General features: G+C 41.7%; 1 protein-coding gene across 1 annotated transcript in view; it reads left to right on the top strand.

Moving 5' to 3' along the window:
* LOC117304780 (CAD protein-like) overlaps positions 1 to 16,277 on the top strand; it is a 44,186-nt gene that overhangs the window by 20,422 nt on the left and 7,487 nt on the right. Inside the window, exons 18-33 of the mRNA XM_033789388.1 lie at positions 333 to 455; positions 1,034 to 1,216; positions 2,209 to 2,427; positions 3,490 to 3,660; positions 3,964 to 4,146; positions 5,117 to 5,221; positions 6,508 to 6,750; positions 7,688 to 7,936; positions 8,320 to 8,484; positions 8,870 to 9,001; positions 10,393 to 10,594; positions 11,353 to 11,468; positions 12,031 to 12,246; positions 13,110 to 13,344; positions 14,872 to 15,074; positions 16,008 to 16,085. Coding sequence (XP_033645279.1) covers positions 333 to 455; positions 1,034 to 1,216; positions 2,209 to 2,427; positions 3,490 to 3,660; positions 3,964 to 4,146; positions 5,117 to 5,221; positions 6,508 to 6,750; positions 7,688 to 7,936; positions 8,320 to 8,484; positions 8,870 to 9,001; positions 10,393 to 10,594; positions 11,353 to 11,468; positions 12,031 to 12,246; positions 13,110 to 13,344; positions 14,872 to 15,074; positions 16,008 to 16,085 — 2,823 coding nt within the window. The remainder of the gene's footprint in view (positions 1 to 332; positions 456 to 1,033; positions 1,217 to 2,208; positions 2,428 to 3,489; positions 3,661 to 3,963; positions 4,147 to 5,116; positions 5,222 to 6,507; positions 6,751 to 7,687; positions 7,937 to 8,319; positions 8,485 to 8,869; positions 9,002 to 10,392; positions 10,595 to 11,352; positions 11,469 to 12,030; positions 12,247 to 13,109; positions 13,345 to 14,871; positions 15,075 to 16,007; positions 16,086 to 16,277) is intronic.

The following is a 16,277-nucleotide window of genomic DNA, read 5'->3' on the forward strand; positions in this document are numbered from 1 at the left end:
AGTGTCCTCATGACCTATTCTTATGGTTTTTCTCCAAACCTATGGGGTGCAATATGTCTTAGCTAAAAAATACATCGTGATATTGCAATACTTATCGCAATATATCGATATTTCGATTAAAACCAAATCGATCCGATATCGAAATCGTGTCCAATTTAGTATCGCGATATTCGATAATATCGTGGTATCGCCCAAGCTTAATAACAGGATATCACAAGTTCCGTTTAATTGTTAAGGAAAGTAAATAGAGAGGCACAACTCTAGTGCAAAGTGCATAACTATCGTACAGTAATAATCAAATATTAAATTTATTTATTATTGTTTTAATCCAGTGTCGAATTCTAGGAACCTCACCAGAGAGCATTGATTCTGCGGAGAACCGCTTCAAGTTCTCTCGTCTGCTTGACACCATCGGACTGAACCAACCCCTGTGGAAGGAACTCACTAACATTGAGGTGAGACCATTTCTCAGCCAAAGAGTGTTTGACTTGACATCAAGGAGATATTGCTTTCAAAAAAATGTGTAGCAAATAATATTATGTGGCATGTTGAATAAGTTAACCATTTCATAACACTATTTAAAAAAAATTCCACGCTCATCTTTCGATGTTAATTTTCAGAGTTTTTTTTTAGCTTCTGGGGTAATTTGTTTCCGTTTGAAATATGGTTGCCATAATGAAACCCTTAAATGACAAAGGAAAGACAACAAACATGCTCATATTTGGTTTAATGTTGTCGTGTGAGAAAGTTGAGTAGGCACTCAACATGTCCACGTCCAAGAGCAACGGTCGAAAAACCAATCAACTTAAAACAGTGGACTTAAATATCTGGATCTTGCACAAACCAATGATGCTGTTGATTGCCAAATCAAACTAACTGCTCATCTTTTAAGTTTAATGGCCCACGTAATTCAAAGCAAACAAACACGCACACTGGAAATGATTCATGTTCTCTGGGTTTTTGTGCTGAACTCTAAACATCTCTAATGAGGCTTTCCCGTAAATCAAATGTTTACCTTCTTTTGATTTGACAGGCTGCTAAGGAATTCTGCGATCGTGTAGGCTACCCATGTCTGATTCGTCCATCCTATGTACTGAGTGGAGCTGCAATGAACGTAGCACACACCCATCACGACCTAGAGGCTTATCTCTGTACAGCTACAGCCGTCAGCAGAGATCATCCTGTAGTCATTTCAAAGTTCATCCTAGAGGCAAAGGTACGCTCGGTGAATTTTTATCATACTTAAAAATGTTTAATGGCGCGTCATGGTTGACTGGTTAAAGGCACTGGACACAGTTGGTAATTACTCAAAATATATGAGCAAGTTCGATCAGGGTACAATCGTCGACTAGTGATTAGTTTGTGACGTACGCAACGCATGCGCGCTGAAATAAAAGTGCGAACGACTTTAGTCATTTTCTAGCGACCGTATGTATAAAAGATGATTGTGAACCATAGCTCTATGCCGTGAACACATAAAAAGTCCATACTCGCTTCTTTTCAGCTATTTTAAGAATAACTGGTCCTCTCTGCCTGCAGCACACTGTGATATGGCAAATTGCTATTGGTAACCATCGATGCGACCAACCTCGACCAGCCTCGAGTGGATGGTCGCAAATAGTTGACTAGACTGGTCCTACTATCGTAGACTAACGCGGGTTCGATCAAAGTTAGTCGAACTATGGTTAACTATGGTCGTTGATCGTACTTGCTCTTCATTTAAGCAAAAACTTACTTGGTATTGAGCAATGGAGAGCTGTTGATAGAATAAAATGTCGTGAGAAACCACTCCCTCTGAAGTAATGGTAGTTTTTGGGAATGGGACAATTTCTAAACCAAATATTTGAAACTGAGAAAGGCTTCTGACCTGACGCCTTTCTTAGTCATCTGAATGCACAACATATTGTGGGTATTTCTTCTTTCAATATTCTCTTGCAACTTCAATGACCAATTGAGCCCAAGGTTTTGTTATTTTATGCATATGTTGGGATACACCAAGTGAGAATACTGGTCATTTACCAAACGTGTCCAGTGCCTTTAAAGAAAATATCTAATTAGAGTGGAATAGAACATTTATTTGCAACCTCGATTTTAAAACAGTGGGATTGAAATACACTCGAGCAACAAAATAAGTTTTAAAAAACCGAAATGAAAACCACTTGTTCACACTCTTTTTGAATTGTTTTTTTATGTTATTCATTTTAACAGGAGATCGATGTTGACGCTGTCGCCAAAGATGGTCAGATTGTGGCCATAGCCATCTCGGAACACATCGAGAATGCAGGAGTCCACTCCGGGGATGCTACCCTCGTCACCCCACCTCAGGATCTGAATCAAGAGACAATGGATAAGATCTTCAGCATCACGACGGCGATCGGACAGAACCTGGAGGTCAATGGCCCCTACAACCTGCAACTCATCGCAAAGGTATCTGACTACTTGGGCCTTATTTCAGACAGCTTTTGAGTTGATAAACCTGCTTAACAGATTAATTTGTTTACAGTGTCTCCCGTAACAGTGGTCCGCTGGCCAAATGGTAGTAAGAACACATGAGGACCAGTCAAAATTCTCACCTAGTTGTCTGGCTGCTGGCTAGTTCGTTGTTGGAAAGCGTCCAGGGCCCAATTTCGTAGCGCTGCTTAGCGGCCGTGTTTTTGGCTTACTGTGCGATTTCTATTTCATAGCGCTGCTCACCGTAAGCACACGAAAAGGCATGCTAACCTTCTGGTGCTGACCGCACGAAAATAAATGATGTCACAATGCAAATCCACGGTAAACACGCAATATGGCCGCCCATTTTTTCTGCTCACCTTGTGAAATATGCTAAGGCTTAAGCAAATTTTTCTACTACAGTAAGCACGCAAATTTGCTTACCGTTAAGCAGAGCTATAAAATTGGGCCCATGTTTCATTTCAAATGTTGACCAGTGAAAAAAGGTGAAGACGAGTAAAATGAGAGGGTTAAAATGAGAGGGTAACTGGTTCTGCTGGGACCAAATATCATGCCTAACTTTAAAAACCTTTTTTTTAAATTATATCAAATGTTTTTTTGTTATGGCCCAAAGCGCCAAACCCGAAGGCAGTGTGTCCCTGTAAGGGTAGACAAATTGCTTAGTCTAAATATCTTAGGGACTCCTTAGGGTGGCATGGTTGGCTTGTGCGTAAGCGCTCGCCTCTCACCAAGGTGACCCCGGTTTGTTTCCCGGCCAGGGTCATATGTGAGTTGAGTTGTGCGTTGGTTCTCTGCTGTGCCACGAGGGTTTTCCAGACTATCCGGTTTTCCTCCCTCGGGAAAAATAAAATACTTTCGATCTTGGCTGTGCTCCGTGGTCATAATGGGTTGATGCCTGCTTCTCGAACACGTTGTAGCTGCTTCCGTCGCAATTTAGCCCCCCCCCCCCCCAAATTATGTTTGGGTTTCGGGGGAAGAATAATATAAGTAATCTGAACTCCATAAATTAATTTTTTTTCTTCTCAACTCTTTTTTTAGGACAATCAGTTGAAGGTGATAGAATGCAACCTGCGCGTGTCTCGCTCCTTCCCCTTTGTCTCCAAGACTTTGGATCATGACTTTGTGGCGTTGGCAACGAGGGTCATGATGGGGGAGCCCGTGGAGTTTGTTGGCGCCTTCATTGCAGGAGTAGGAAAAGTCGGTGTCAAGGTAATCATTGGGTTATTCTTCTTCGTCAGTAGTGGAAAAGTTGTGAAACATTTGAGTAATAATAACAAGTTCTTATAGAGCATTTCAAAGTAACGTATCAACGCGCTTTAAATTACTGCCCTGGGCATTTTTTATTGCCTTCGTCTCAATGGACTTGGATCATGACTTTGTAACAAAGACATGGTAGTTTGACGGTAACCTTATTCTGGTAAGTATAATTTAGTTGTGCTTAGCCTCGTTAGCAGCTTTATGAAATGGGGCCCAGACCATCACTATGTGCACATTTTTCTGTTTCTTTCTTAGGTACCTCAGTTTTCGTTCTCTCGCCTGGCCGGTGCCGACATGCTTCTTGGTGTTGAGATGGCGAGTACCGGGGAAGTAGCCTGCTTTGGCGAGGACAGATACGAGGCGTACCTGAAGGCCATGCTGAGTACGGGATTCAAGATACCACGCAAGAATATCCTCTTGTCCATCGGTAGCTACAAGGTGAATAGTCAGTTTACATAGTCTGGTTCCCTGAAAATCATTACATAGAATAGTAACCAAAATTCAGGATATTACGCAAGAATATCCTCGCAGCTTCACATTTTCTTCGGAGAAGTTATGCATTCTCCAAAGGGAGAATAAAATAGTCTATATGGAGCAAGTATGAGTGCACATATTTAGTCAACTACTGGCCAGCAATGTATTTGAACGACTCAGTTAGAGCTTAATCAACCATCAGTACCACGATATTCAACACTTCATTACCTTCCGCATTTCACTAAAGTGTCACTGGTTCCTATCTGGCGCTTTACACATGTTAGCATGGAGCAGGCTATAGAGACCAGTGAAGAAACCATGGTCATTAGTCTGGTTCCAAATGGTCAACCAATGGTCAACCAGCCTTAGTTTGAGTAAAAATGGTAAACCTTTAGTTCAAGGCAGTGGACACTATTGGTTATTACTCAAAATAATTATTAGCATAAAACCTTACTTGGTAACAAGTAATGAGGAGAGGTTGATGGTATAAAACATTGTGGGAAACGGCTCCCTCTGAAGTGACGTAGTTTTTGAGAAAGAAGTAATTTTCCACGAATTTGATTTGGAGACCTCAGATTAAGAACTTGAGGTCTCGAAATCAACCATCTAAACGCACACAACGTCGTGTGACAAAGGTGTTTTTTTCTTTCATTATTATCTCGCAAGTTCGATGACCGATTGAGCTCAAATTTCCACAGGTTTGTTATTTTATGCATATGTTGAGATACACCAACTGTGAAGGCTAGTCTTTGACAATTTCCAATAGTGTCCACTGCCTTTAACCATGGTGCAAACTCGAACTTGCTCTTTGCATTTCTGCTGATTCACAGAGTTTGTATAGCTTCTGATTGTAGCATAAGGGGGAACTTAGGCCATTTTTCACATTCCTCGACTCGCCTCATTCCTGAACTGGACAATGTTTCTCTCTCTGCAGGGCAAAGTGGAGCTCTTACCGGCAGTACGTATGTTGGAACACATGGACTATAAGCTGTATGCGAGTATAGGAACGGCAGACTTCTACAGTGAACATGATATCAAGGTAAATTGACTCGCTTCTTCTTGTCACTTCAGGTATTAGTAGGTATACATGTATCAATATCCGCACAGAAATTTTTGTTTCCTTTGACAATCAATCAATCAATCAATCAAACGTAATTTGTATAGCGCCTAAATCAAAAGTTTGCTCAAAGGCGCTGAGGCACAGAAGAAATAACAAGTCATTGATGGTAGGCCTCCTGAAACAAGTGGGCTTCAAGAAGTGCCTTGAATGTGTTGAAGGATGTTGTGTCCCTGACAGCAGATGTTACTTTTTGCAAAACTTAATTCAATACAATGATCCACACAAATTTGTCTCGAAATTGCGTGTTTTTCCTTTTACTGTGCGAACTAACACGGTCGGCCATTTATGGGAGTCAAAAAATTGACTCCCATAAATGACTGACCGTGTTAGTCGACGGGGTGAAAGGAAAACCGTGCAATTTTGAGGCATGTTTGTGTGGATCATTATATTCTACTTTTACGACATCGTTCTACCCATATGCATTTTATAACAACAGTTACAAATGCTTTTCAAAGACCAACTCGACCGATCCAAGGCAGCGTGTTCCTTTAATAGTCCTTGGCCAACAATTTGTCAAAAGTAAAGAAACTTCTTTTTAATAACAGTAAACAATTATATTCTTTAACATACATGTAAACTAACATTATTAAATTATTGTGGTACCCACCGCTAACACATAGGACTCGAACTGCCTCTAACCATCATGCTAGCTCAGTTGGTTTAGTGCTAAGACATCTAGCAATGCAAGGGTCAGGGGTTTGAATCCCGCCTGAGTGATTTGCCTGTAGATTTGTTTTCAATAAACTCGGGGGAAATCCTGAGTATGGAGTGCTTGATACACATCCAATCAATCAATCAATCTTGCACCGTATCCCGCAGGACGTTGGCTCTACGAATATTCTTTCTCTACTCTTGCCTATCTTGCGCTCTTTGATGTTCCAGCTAGAAGGTGCTGTTCATGATGATGTCTCTTACGAGGACTATCCCTCTACTTTTTCCAGTTACTGTTTCAAGTAGGATGCATTTTGGGAGTCTGTTGTTTTTCATTCTCACTACATGGCCAAACCCAGGAAAGTTGGATCTTGTAGATGCGTAGAAGGATCGACTCTGGTGGGTTACCACCAGCTGACACTCTCTTTCACACCTCTTCATTTCGTACCTTGTCTTGCCAGGAGATGTTCAGGGTTTTTTCGCAGGCAGCGCATTCCATACACATCCATGTAAGGGTAAAAACAAACATGTATTTATTTACTTTATGTAATCAGATAAAGGCTGTTGATTGGCCGTTCGAGGATACCGGTGAGAAACGCAACCAAGACCAAGAGCAAAGCATTGTAGACTACCTCGCCGAGAAACATTTCGACATGGTGATCAATCTGCCGATGCGCAATGGTGGTACACGACGAGCGTCGTCGTTTGTAACCCGTGGGTACCAGACACGTCGTCTAGCTATCGACAAGCAGATCCCGTTGATCACCGACGTCAAGAAGGCAAAACTCTTTGTGGAGGTAGGTTTGAAAATTCCGAGACTAGTACACTGTATGAATGTTTATTCCTTATGCCCTCTTGCCAACACGTGACCCCAATCCTTCCAATATCCTCAACTCCTATGTAATATAATAATAACAAATTATTATATAGCGCATTTCCCAATAACCGTATCAATGCGCTTTACATTAGTGCCCTGGTCATAGGGCCAATAACATCCCTGTAATGTTTCTCAGCTCCCTGGGGAGTATACAGCCCTGAGCTGCCTGTAAGGCGCTTGTGGCAATTCATACCCAATATCAACCTCTACCCTCGCAGGTACCCATTTATACCCCTGGGTGAAGAGAAGCAATTATAGTAAAGCATCTTGCTCAGGGACACAAGTGTCACGACCGGGATTCGAACCCACAGTCCGGTGACTGCACCAGGCTCTTAACCACTCGGCCATGTCACTCCATATCAAAGTAATGGACAATCAGGTTGACATAGTGGTCTTGCCTTCTGCACCAGGCTCTTAACCACTCGGCCATGTCACTCCATATCAAAGTAATGGACAATCAGGTTGACATAGTGGTCTTGCCTTCTGCACCAGGCTCTTAACCACTCGGCCATGTCACTCCATATCAAAGTAATGGACAATCAGGTTGACATAGTGGCCTTGTAATGGACAATCAGGTTGACATAGTGGCCTTGCCTTCTGCACCAGGCTCTTAACCACTCGGCCATGTCACTCCATATCAAAGTAATGGACAATCAGGTTGACATAGTGGTCTTGCCTTGCCTTACCGCCTATGGGACATGGTTCTAATCCTACCTGAGGCACTATGTAGATTGGGTTTTCAGTCCCAAACATTGTTTTGTACAACTCTTATTCCTTCCTTTACTAAAATAATATTTGGGACTGAAAGTTTCCTTTCATAAGACTGGAATTAGAATCTGCTATTCTTTTTGTTACAGGCCCTACGACGCATTGGTGGCGCCCCACGCCTCAAGACCAACGTTGACTGCATGACGTCCAATCGTATCGTTCGCCTACCTGGCTTGATCGATGTCCACGTCCACTTAAGAGAACCGGGAGCAACGCACAAAGAAGACTTTGCGTCTGGGACCGCGGCTGCTTTGGCCGGTGGCGTTACCATGGTTGGAGTCATGCCGAACACCAGCCCAGCGGTTACAGATGAACCATCGTTCCTCCTTTCCCAGAAGGTATTAATGAGTGTCCCTTACATTCAATATTTGGTTTGCGGTATCTACTTGCTGGGTAGATTGTGTTCTTTTAAGAACTGTTATTATGGTCTACTACTGTTTTTCAGATTTTTGGGGGGGACTTCTCAGTTCTGAAAATAAATGTCCTGATTTATAACTACTACCTGGGAGGAAGGTTGGAAATCAGTCAGGATTACTTCTTCAGCTTTTGTTAACGTCACTACTGCGGACTGAGTTTTTAATTCTTGTACATGCCGTCATTACTGTTAGGTGGATGTTGTATCAAGATTGGCCTCTTATAAAATGACTCTAACTTCAGCTCGTCTGATTTATAGTTACGGCTTGTATCTGGGTTAACCTCTTTGTTATGCTTCTCACTTCAGCTGGCCAGACTTGGAGCACGCTGTGATTACGGCTTGTATCTTGGAGCGGCGGCCGAGAACTCTAAGGAAGTGGCAAATATTGGCCCGATGGCAATGGGACTGAAGATGTACCTCAATGATACATTTACGACCCTCAGATTGGACGACGTATCCCTGTGGGCAACGGTCAGTGCTCTTTTACTATATGACACTTTCTTGCCTTGAAATAACCCACTGCCGCCCACAGCAAAACGCCATTTTGAAGTATGGTGTACACTACTGTAACATTGTTGGGTTTTGGTAAGTATTGTCCGTATACACCCAAGCCCAACAGTCCTTTCTGCTCTACCGGCCAGGCTTCGGACTGATGATACCCAAGGCTACATCCGTATGGACTGTAAAAAGGGTAACCTTGTTTCAGCCCTAGGAGTAGGTGGCAACAGCCTCTGTTACCAGCCCCAATTTATTATTAAATATTATTATCCAGCCCCAATTATATTAAATATTATTATCATTATTATCTATTTTTGCAAATGATTAATCATGCTTTTTGTCATTCATTGTTCAACAGCATGTTGAGAACTGGCCTCACCACCTGCCCTTAGTGGCTCACGCTGAGGGACGCACCACTGCAGCCATCTTGTTCTGGGCAAAGACCTTCAATCGACCCATTCATATCGCTCACGTCGCACGCAAGGAAGAGGTTCGTTCTCTAAAACCACAGCTTCAGCTTTTAATAATAATAATATATAATATATAATATAAGTTATCACACAAGCGCGAGTTGAATATGGAAAAATGTAGCGCTTCTGCGTCAGCCGAGTTGGATATGGGACGCAGACGCCAATATTTTTCCGTACTCCACGAGCGCGCGTGATATAGCGAATTTATCTTCCAGTCTCTTAAAATTTTAGAACCTTATTTCACGACAAACGGCATGCATGCGCAAAGATTAGAATGTAATTTTTGCACTGTCTGAATGCGAAGCGTGACGCATAAACATTCACAATACGCAGAGTGCAATATAAAAACTGGAATTAGGTTATAGCTTTTTATACCACCCTCCAGTTCGAGTATCTGATTAAGGGAATAAAAGGGTAGCGACGAGTTCTTACACGGCCAGTTAGAGCCGGCAGGGTCGAATTGCGAGTCACTATTCTTTTATTCCCATTCATAAATGCCCTTTTATTAAAAAAACGTAAAAAAATACAATTACAGACACTTTGACAGTTGAAAATTCGAGGTTTGAAATATTTTTTTTCTCAAAAACTTTGTAAAGAGTCTGTTGTCTGTTGCACGTGGGTTGTGTGTGCGCTTAAAAATAGATTACGCGTGCGCTTAGAAGTAGATTACATGCTGTTACTAATTGCTATGAATTGCGTTCCACGTGATAATCTTGCGCGACTGACATGCGGAAGCCAGCCGGTTATAAACACTGGTCATTATCAACCGTTTAAACACCCCCACGTGACGCTCTCTCCACCAATAGGAGAAGAGAAACTGTCTGGGGTATTTATGAATGGTGGATTAGCGCATACTGGAAGATAAATGGTCTCTTATAGCGCACATATCCACTGATAAGGTACTCAAGGAACTTGAACATACAGAAACATTCGAAGACGGGTTTTTGAATTTTTTTAACTGTGAGACAACATTTAGGGAGTACCTTACAAGGTGTTGCAGCACATTCCGCAGACACTGAGGCAAACCCCCTCCTCTTAGAAGTACCCCTAGTGAAAGGACCAAGGAAGGAGTTTGATTCTCCTGGGTAGTAACAGAAGAGATCAATTCCCGTGAAGGTTTTGCAATGCCTTATTTTACACTGGTCAACTACATCTTATTTTCAGCCATGCGTTGAAGAGTGCTGTATTATATTTTATGATGTCATTTCACTGCAAGGATTTCCATATTAATGAAATAGATACTTTGCTTCAAACAAGAGTTGTTGGCATGCGCAGTTGAGTTTGATACACCCTGTGTTGCAAACAGATGGTAACTGAAAGGGGTATACTTCAATTTTTGCAATTTCAAAGTCGCTTTTCTGAGATTCTTTACAGAACAATTGCAAATGCTTCCTTTCGATTTTGTTTCCAGATTGAAACAATCCGATTGGCCAAGAATGCTGGCATGCAGGTCACCTGCGAGGTTGCTCCTCATCACCTCTTCCTGACCCAGGATGACCTGGATGTCATAGGTCACGGTAAAGGTCAAGTCAAACCGATGTTGTGCTCTGTGGAGGATCAAAATGCATTGTGGGAGAACATGGACATCATCGACTGCTTTGCCACAGATCATGGTGAGAAAAAAACCTCTTGGAATAGTTATTTTATCGTTCCCACTTGTATAAAGGAAAAGCAGATGTTGTAAAAATACTTCTTATTTCTTGAAAAGTGCAAATGCTGTCAATTCATTGTAGCTTCTAAGATTTGGATCAAGGTTTCAGACATTTTTGTCAGCAATGACTCTAGCCCCTGTAAAATAATATACATACATGAGGCTCCCAAAAATGCTGGTTTGTTTTCTCAATAAAGAATCCAAAAACGGAAATTGTATTTGGGACAACAAACTGTTTGCAATTTCAAAGTTGTCTTGTTGTGATTCTTCCCAGAACAATTCTTTCTTGGCCAATCAGATTGTTTCAACCTGAAAACGGGATATTGTATTTGGGACAATAAACTCTTTGGTATGAAAATGTTCAAACACAACAAATTCACTGCATTAAACTCTCTCTTTATATGTCTTGAATAGTATTTTTATAATCACAACTTTTCAAATAACAAGTTTTATAGGTTTTTTTTTCGGTTTCAACATTTTAAAGTTTTTAAATGAAAACTTTTTGAGAAAAAGAAAAAGAAAAGCTAAATATATTGAAAGAAACCCTTTTCAGTCGCGACGCAAATGATGGACAAAAACAATGGAGAACAACAACAAAATGTTGTTTTGCTTGATGTATCCTTGGAGAAGCCCAACCTCAAATGTTGTGCCTCAAATCTCTCATTTTCTTTATGTCTAATGCAATTTCTTGAGTGTCGTTTCTATTGCTTTCGATCCCAGCCCCACACACTGTGGAAGAGAAGGAGAGTCCGAATCCACCTCCGGGCTTCCCCGGTCTGGAAACCATGCTACCGCTACTGCTGACTGCAGTCAATGATGGCAGACTGACTATGGAGGTTGGTTCACATCCTTTATGACTACTTACTGTGAAATAAAGAGCCTAAAGGCCCGGTCCCTCTGCAGCGATAACGAAAACGATAACAATCACGACGCAGAGAGAACGTATTCTATTGGTTGAATTGCTCCACGCAGAACACGCACACGCTCATTCAACCAATGGAATGCATTCTCTTTGTGTCATTATCGTTATCGTTCTCGTTATGGCTGCAGTGGGACCGGGCCTTTACTTTTTGGTTTTCTTCTTCTTATCCGCCATTTTAAAACCACCCACCAACATCTCAGAAGTATGTTTGCCTACGGTTGCTAACGTTCGCCAATGTTGGCCGCGCAAAACTTGTTCCACTTGAAATTTTTGCAAATGTTGGCAATATTTGCGTTAAGCACCTCTGGTCACAACAGCTGACGCCAGGCGCTAGTAAAAAGAAAATGTATATTGTGTTCCATTAGTTCTCCCCATTTTTTTGTCCTGCCTTTAGTGGCCAATAATGAAAAGGGGGGACCCTTGTAAAAAGAAAATGTAATAAATTGGCAAATATGTAATTTTGTTCATGTTGACAGGACCTGATTGCCCGACTGTACACCAATCCACGGGCGATCTTCGGTCTTCCAGAACAGCGTGATACGTACATTGAGGTGGATATGGATCACGTGTGGACCATTCCAAAAGCCATGAGCTTCACCAAGAGTAAATGGACTCCCTTTGCAGGTCGCAAGGTCAAAGGTCAACTCAGGAGGGTCATGCTCAGAGGGGAGGTGGCCTACATAGATGGACAGGTAGTGTTTTGTTTCTTTTGGTTTTTGATGTCTAAGGGATGCACAATAAGAACATGTTTTATTCACCTTTATCGATCAAAAACAAATGAGTAAATTTAGACCCTAAAGAAGCATGAAACCACATTACAAAAATTAGAATGTTTTTTTTTTTCACCGTCCCATCACTAATCAGGCCTCTACTGGAAAGTGGGTTGTCATCAAGTGACTCATTTTCATAGAGCCCGTCACATTGAGCTTTTGAAAGACATCGTGCGAGGGTCGAAACATCGGATAGTTAACCATTACGCCTGGTTCGTTCTTCCTGAAAGCGCTTTTTGCAAAGCAAAGTTTCTTGCTTCACAAAAGGAAAAACCGTGTATACCGATTATTGTGTCACCAAAATTTTGCATACGCTTTCACAGGAAGTATGAACCAGGCTTAACAGCAGTGGACACTATTGGTAATTACTTAAAATAATAATTAGCATAAAACCTTAGTAGTATAAAACATTGTGAGAAACGGCTCCCTCTGAAGAAACATCGTTTTTGAGAAAGAAGTAATTTTCCACCAATTTGATTTCGAGACCTCAGAATTAGAATTTGAGGTCTCAAAATCGAGCATATGAAAGCACACAACTTCATGTGACAAAGTTTTTTTTCTTGTATTATTATCTCGCAACTTTGACGACCTATTGAGTTCAAATTTTTACAGGTTAGTTATTTTATGCATATGTTGAGATACACTAAGTGAGAAGACTGGTCTTTTACAATTACCAATAGTGTCCAGTGTCGATAAGGGATTTTCAAAATTTATTAACCATTCTTTAACAACGATTTTCCATTGTAGTTTAACTTCTAAATGTCGGTTTTATTTATCCTCAAAAGGTCCTGGTTGCACCCGGTTTCGGTCGTGACATTCGCTCAACCCCGGAGGGCATCTTAATCCCGTCTGCCATGAAGAAGCATGTCCCCAACCTCGTACCCACTGCGGCTAACATACCCCTGGCTGTCCAGGTGACTCCCTCATCGGCTCCAAACTCTGCCCCGGCGTCTCCTCATAAGGCAGGGGTTGAGAGGTTTAATCTGCCGCCCAGGGTGCACAGAGTGTCTGAACATGGAGGTAAGAATCATAGAGAAACCCTTACGCACCTGATGAGGTTTAGAAGTACCTCACAGGGTGCATATAAAGAGATTCATAAATACCTCACTGGGTGCATAGAGTGTCTGATGAACAAGGAGGTAACAAAACCCGAAGAAAACCTAACCATATAAAGAGGTTTATAAATACCCCACAGGGTGCATGGAAGTATGAGCACAGAAATAAAATCCCAACCCTACTAAGGTTTATGAATACCCCACAGGGTGCATGGAAGTATGAGCACAGAAATAAAATCCCAACCCTACTAAGGTTTATGAATAGCCCACAGGGTGCATGGAAGTATGAGCACAGAAATAAAATCCCAACCCTACTAAGGTTTATGAATACCACCCAGGTTGCATAGAGTGTCTGAACATGGAGGTAAGAGAAACCAAAGAATCCCTAACACTGCTAATACCGTAATTTTCGGATTATAAACCGCGGTTTATATGTTGATTTTGACATTTTTTTGAACTCCTGCGGCATTTTTTAAAAGAAAGATTGTTTGTAAAATATTCTAATTAATGTTTTCTAATTAATTTCCTGCGGCATTTTTGAAAAGAAAGATCGTTTGTAAAATATTCTAATTAATGTTTTTTTTTCTTAAACGAGAACAAAAACCTGCCTGTGTGATGACAAAATCCTGTTGAAAATCCCACCACAATTGTATTCCATGTTTCCTTTGTACAACGTGTATCAACCGCCCTCAGCTCCCCCTCTCAGCGCAACTCGGGTTAGACTAGACTGGTGCCCGTCTATTTATCCTAGCGATCTCTACATGCTGACGTCAGACATTCAAGCTATACTCGTGTCTCAGCGAAATAGACTCGTCCCCTGTCTATTTATCCCACGATCTTTATATACTGACGTCAGACATCCAGGCTACACTCGTGTCGGCCAGCGGTTTCTTCAGCTCAACCACGCACAACGCAACGGCAGAATGGTGAATGGACGTACGCAAAGAACTAGCCGCTTCGGGGGATCAAACAAAACGTGTTCAACCTGCCCTGATTGTTGAGTCCAGTAACATTGGGAACTTTATTTCCAGGCGGCGCAAATGCGAGGGCGTAGCGCAACCCGTCGGCGAACGTCGCTCAATACGGTGCCACCAACATCTGTTGTGCAATCTCGAGATTGAGCAGCGCATTTAACAGATTGCTAGCTTTACGAACTCTCATGTGTGTACATGTGCTTAATGTGCACGCTGCAGGATACATTACTCCACACACACGCTACGTCCATCCGCCGTTGCAATATCTGTTGTGGATCCTCGTTGTGGGACTACAATAATAAAAGGGAGGGAGAAACACCGGCCAACCACTTTTCTTTAATTCCCTTATTGAAAGACCCATTTCAACCTTATTTCCCGTCTACTCCGATGTTTAATAAAAGTGATAGGGCTAGATAGCTCAGTTGGTAGAGCGCCGGCACGTTTCCGGAGGTCTTTGGTTCGAATCCCACTCTAGTCAATTCTTTGTTCAACCCCCAAAATCTTTGTTTCATCGATAGATATCGGGATCCTGTCGCCCAATGTGATCCCAGTGACGGGACCCTACAAGGCGCTGACCTTCACCCCTCCTCCCCAGCAACACCCCAGTCAGCTTACCCCTCAGCCCAGTCAAGCTGTTCCCATGGAGATTCAATCAACAGCCGGTGTGAATCTACTCTACAATAAACACATCCTCAGTGCAACGCAGTTCACTAGAGAACACGTGAGTAGCTTAATTGTCATCTTAAAGGCAGTGGACACTATTGGTAATTACTCAAAATAATTATCAGCATAAAACCTTTCTTGGTAACGAGTAGTAGGTAGAGGTTGAAAGTATAAAATATTGTGAGAAATGGCTCCCTCTGAAGTAATATAGTTTTCGAGAAACAAATAATTTTCCACGAAGTTGATTTTAGAATTTGAAATCTCAAAGCACACAACTTCAGGCGACAAGGGTGTTTTTTCTTTCACTATTATCTCCGACGACCAATTGAGCTCAAATTTTCACAGGTTTGTTATTTTATGCATATGTTGAGATGCACCAACTGTGAAGACTGGTCTTTGACAATTACCAATAGTGGCCAGTGTCTTTCAAGGGACACGGTCTTGGATCGGACAAGCTGGTCTATGAAAAGCATTTGAAAACTGTTATGAAATGCATATGTTTGGAAAGATGTTTTAAAAGTAGAATATGATGATCCAATCCACACAAAGATGCCCCAAATTTGCATGGTTTTCCTTATATGACGTGAACCTACATGGTAGGCCATTTTGTGGAGTATTTTTTTTAAAGAAATACATGAAAAATACAAGTCTCACAGCTTTTTACAGTGGAAGGGGATAACTAATCATTGACTTTTCAACTTTTATCCTCTGTTCAAGTAGGGACCAAAAATCAAATGTAGTAGAGCATCGTTCCCAAGGACTCGAGTGTGATAGTCAGGATTCGAACCCACATCCCAATAAGTTTTGCCACCAGAGTTTAAATTAGATGCTCTTAACCACTTGGCCAGGACACCTTAATTTGTGTGCCCGATTCATGAAAATGAAAGTGTGCCAGTGTTTTCATCGTTCCACAGAGTAAAGTAAGCCCCCCCTGAATTTCTTAGTGTACAAACATGTTTTGAGCGTGTGTTTTTATCTTCAATTTCCCCAGCTCCATTATCTGTTCAATGTTGCACACAGCATGCGTGTTGCCGTTCAGAAAGAACGAACTCTGGACCACATTCTCAAGGTAAGAAGTCTATCTACATCCTAGAGTTATATATATGGACTATAGGGCTCACTGGTGATACTTCTTGCACAAACGCGACGGGACCACAAGGAGACACGCGCGCGCCATTCTGTTCGCGCGTTGAATATGAAACACACGTTTGCGTTTGTGTTGATTGAATGCTACGCGATGCTGTTTATTCAACTTATAAAA

This window comes from Asterias rubens, chromosome 21 (genome assembly GCF_902459465.1).
Source record: "Asterias rubens chromosome 21, eAstRub1.3, whole genome shotgun sequence".
NCBI lineage: Eukaryota > Metazoa > Echinodermata > Asteroidea > Forcipulatida > Asteriidae > Asterias > Asterias rubens.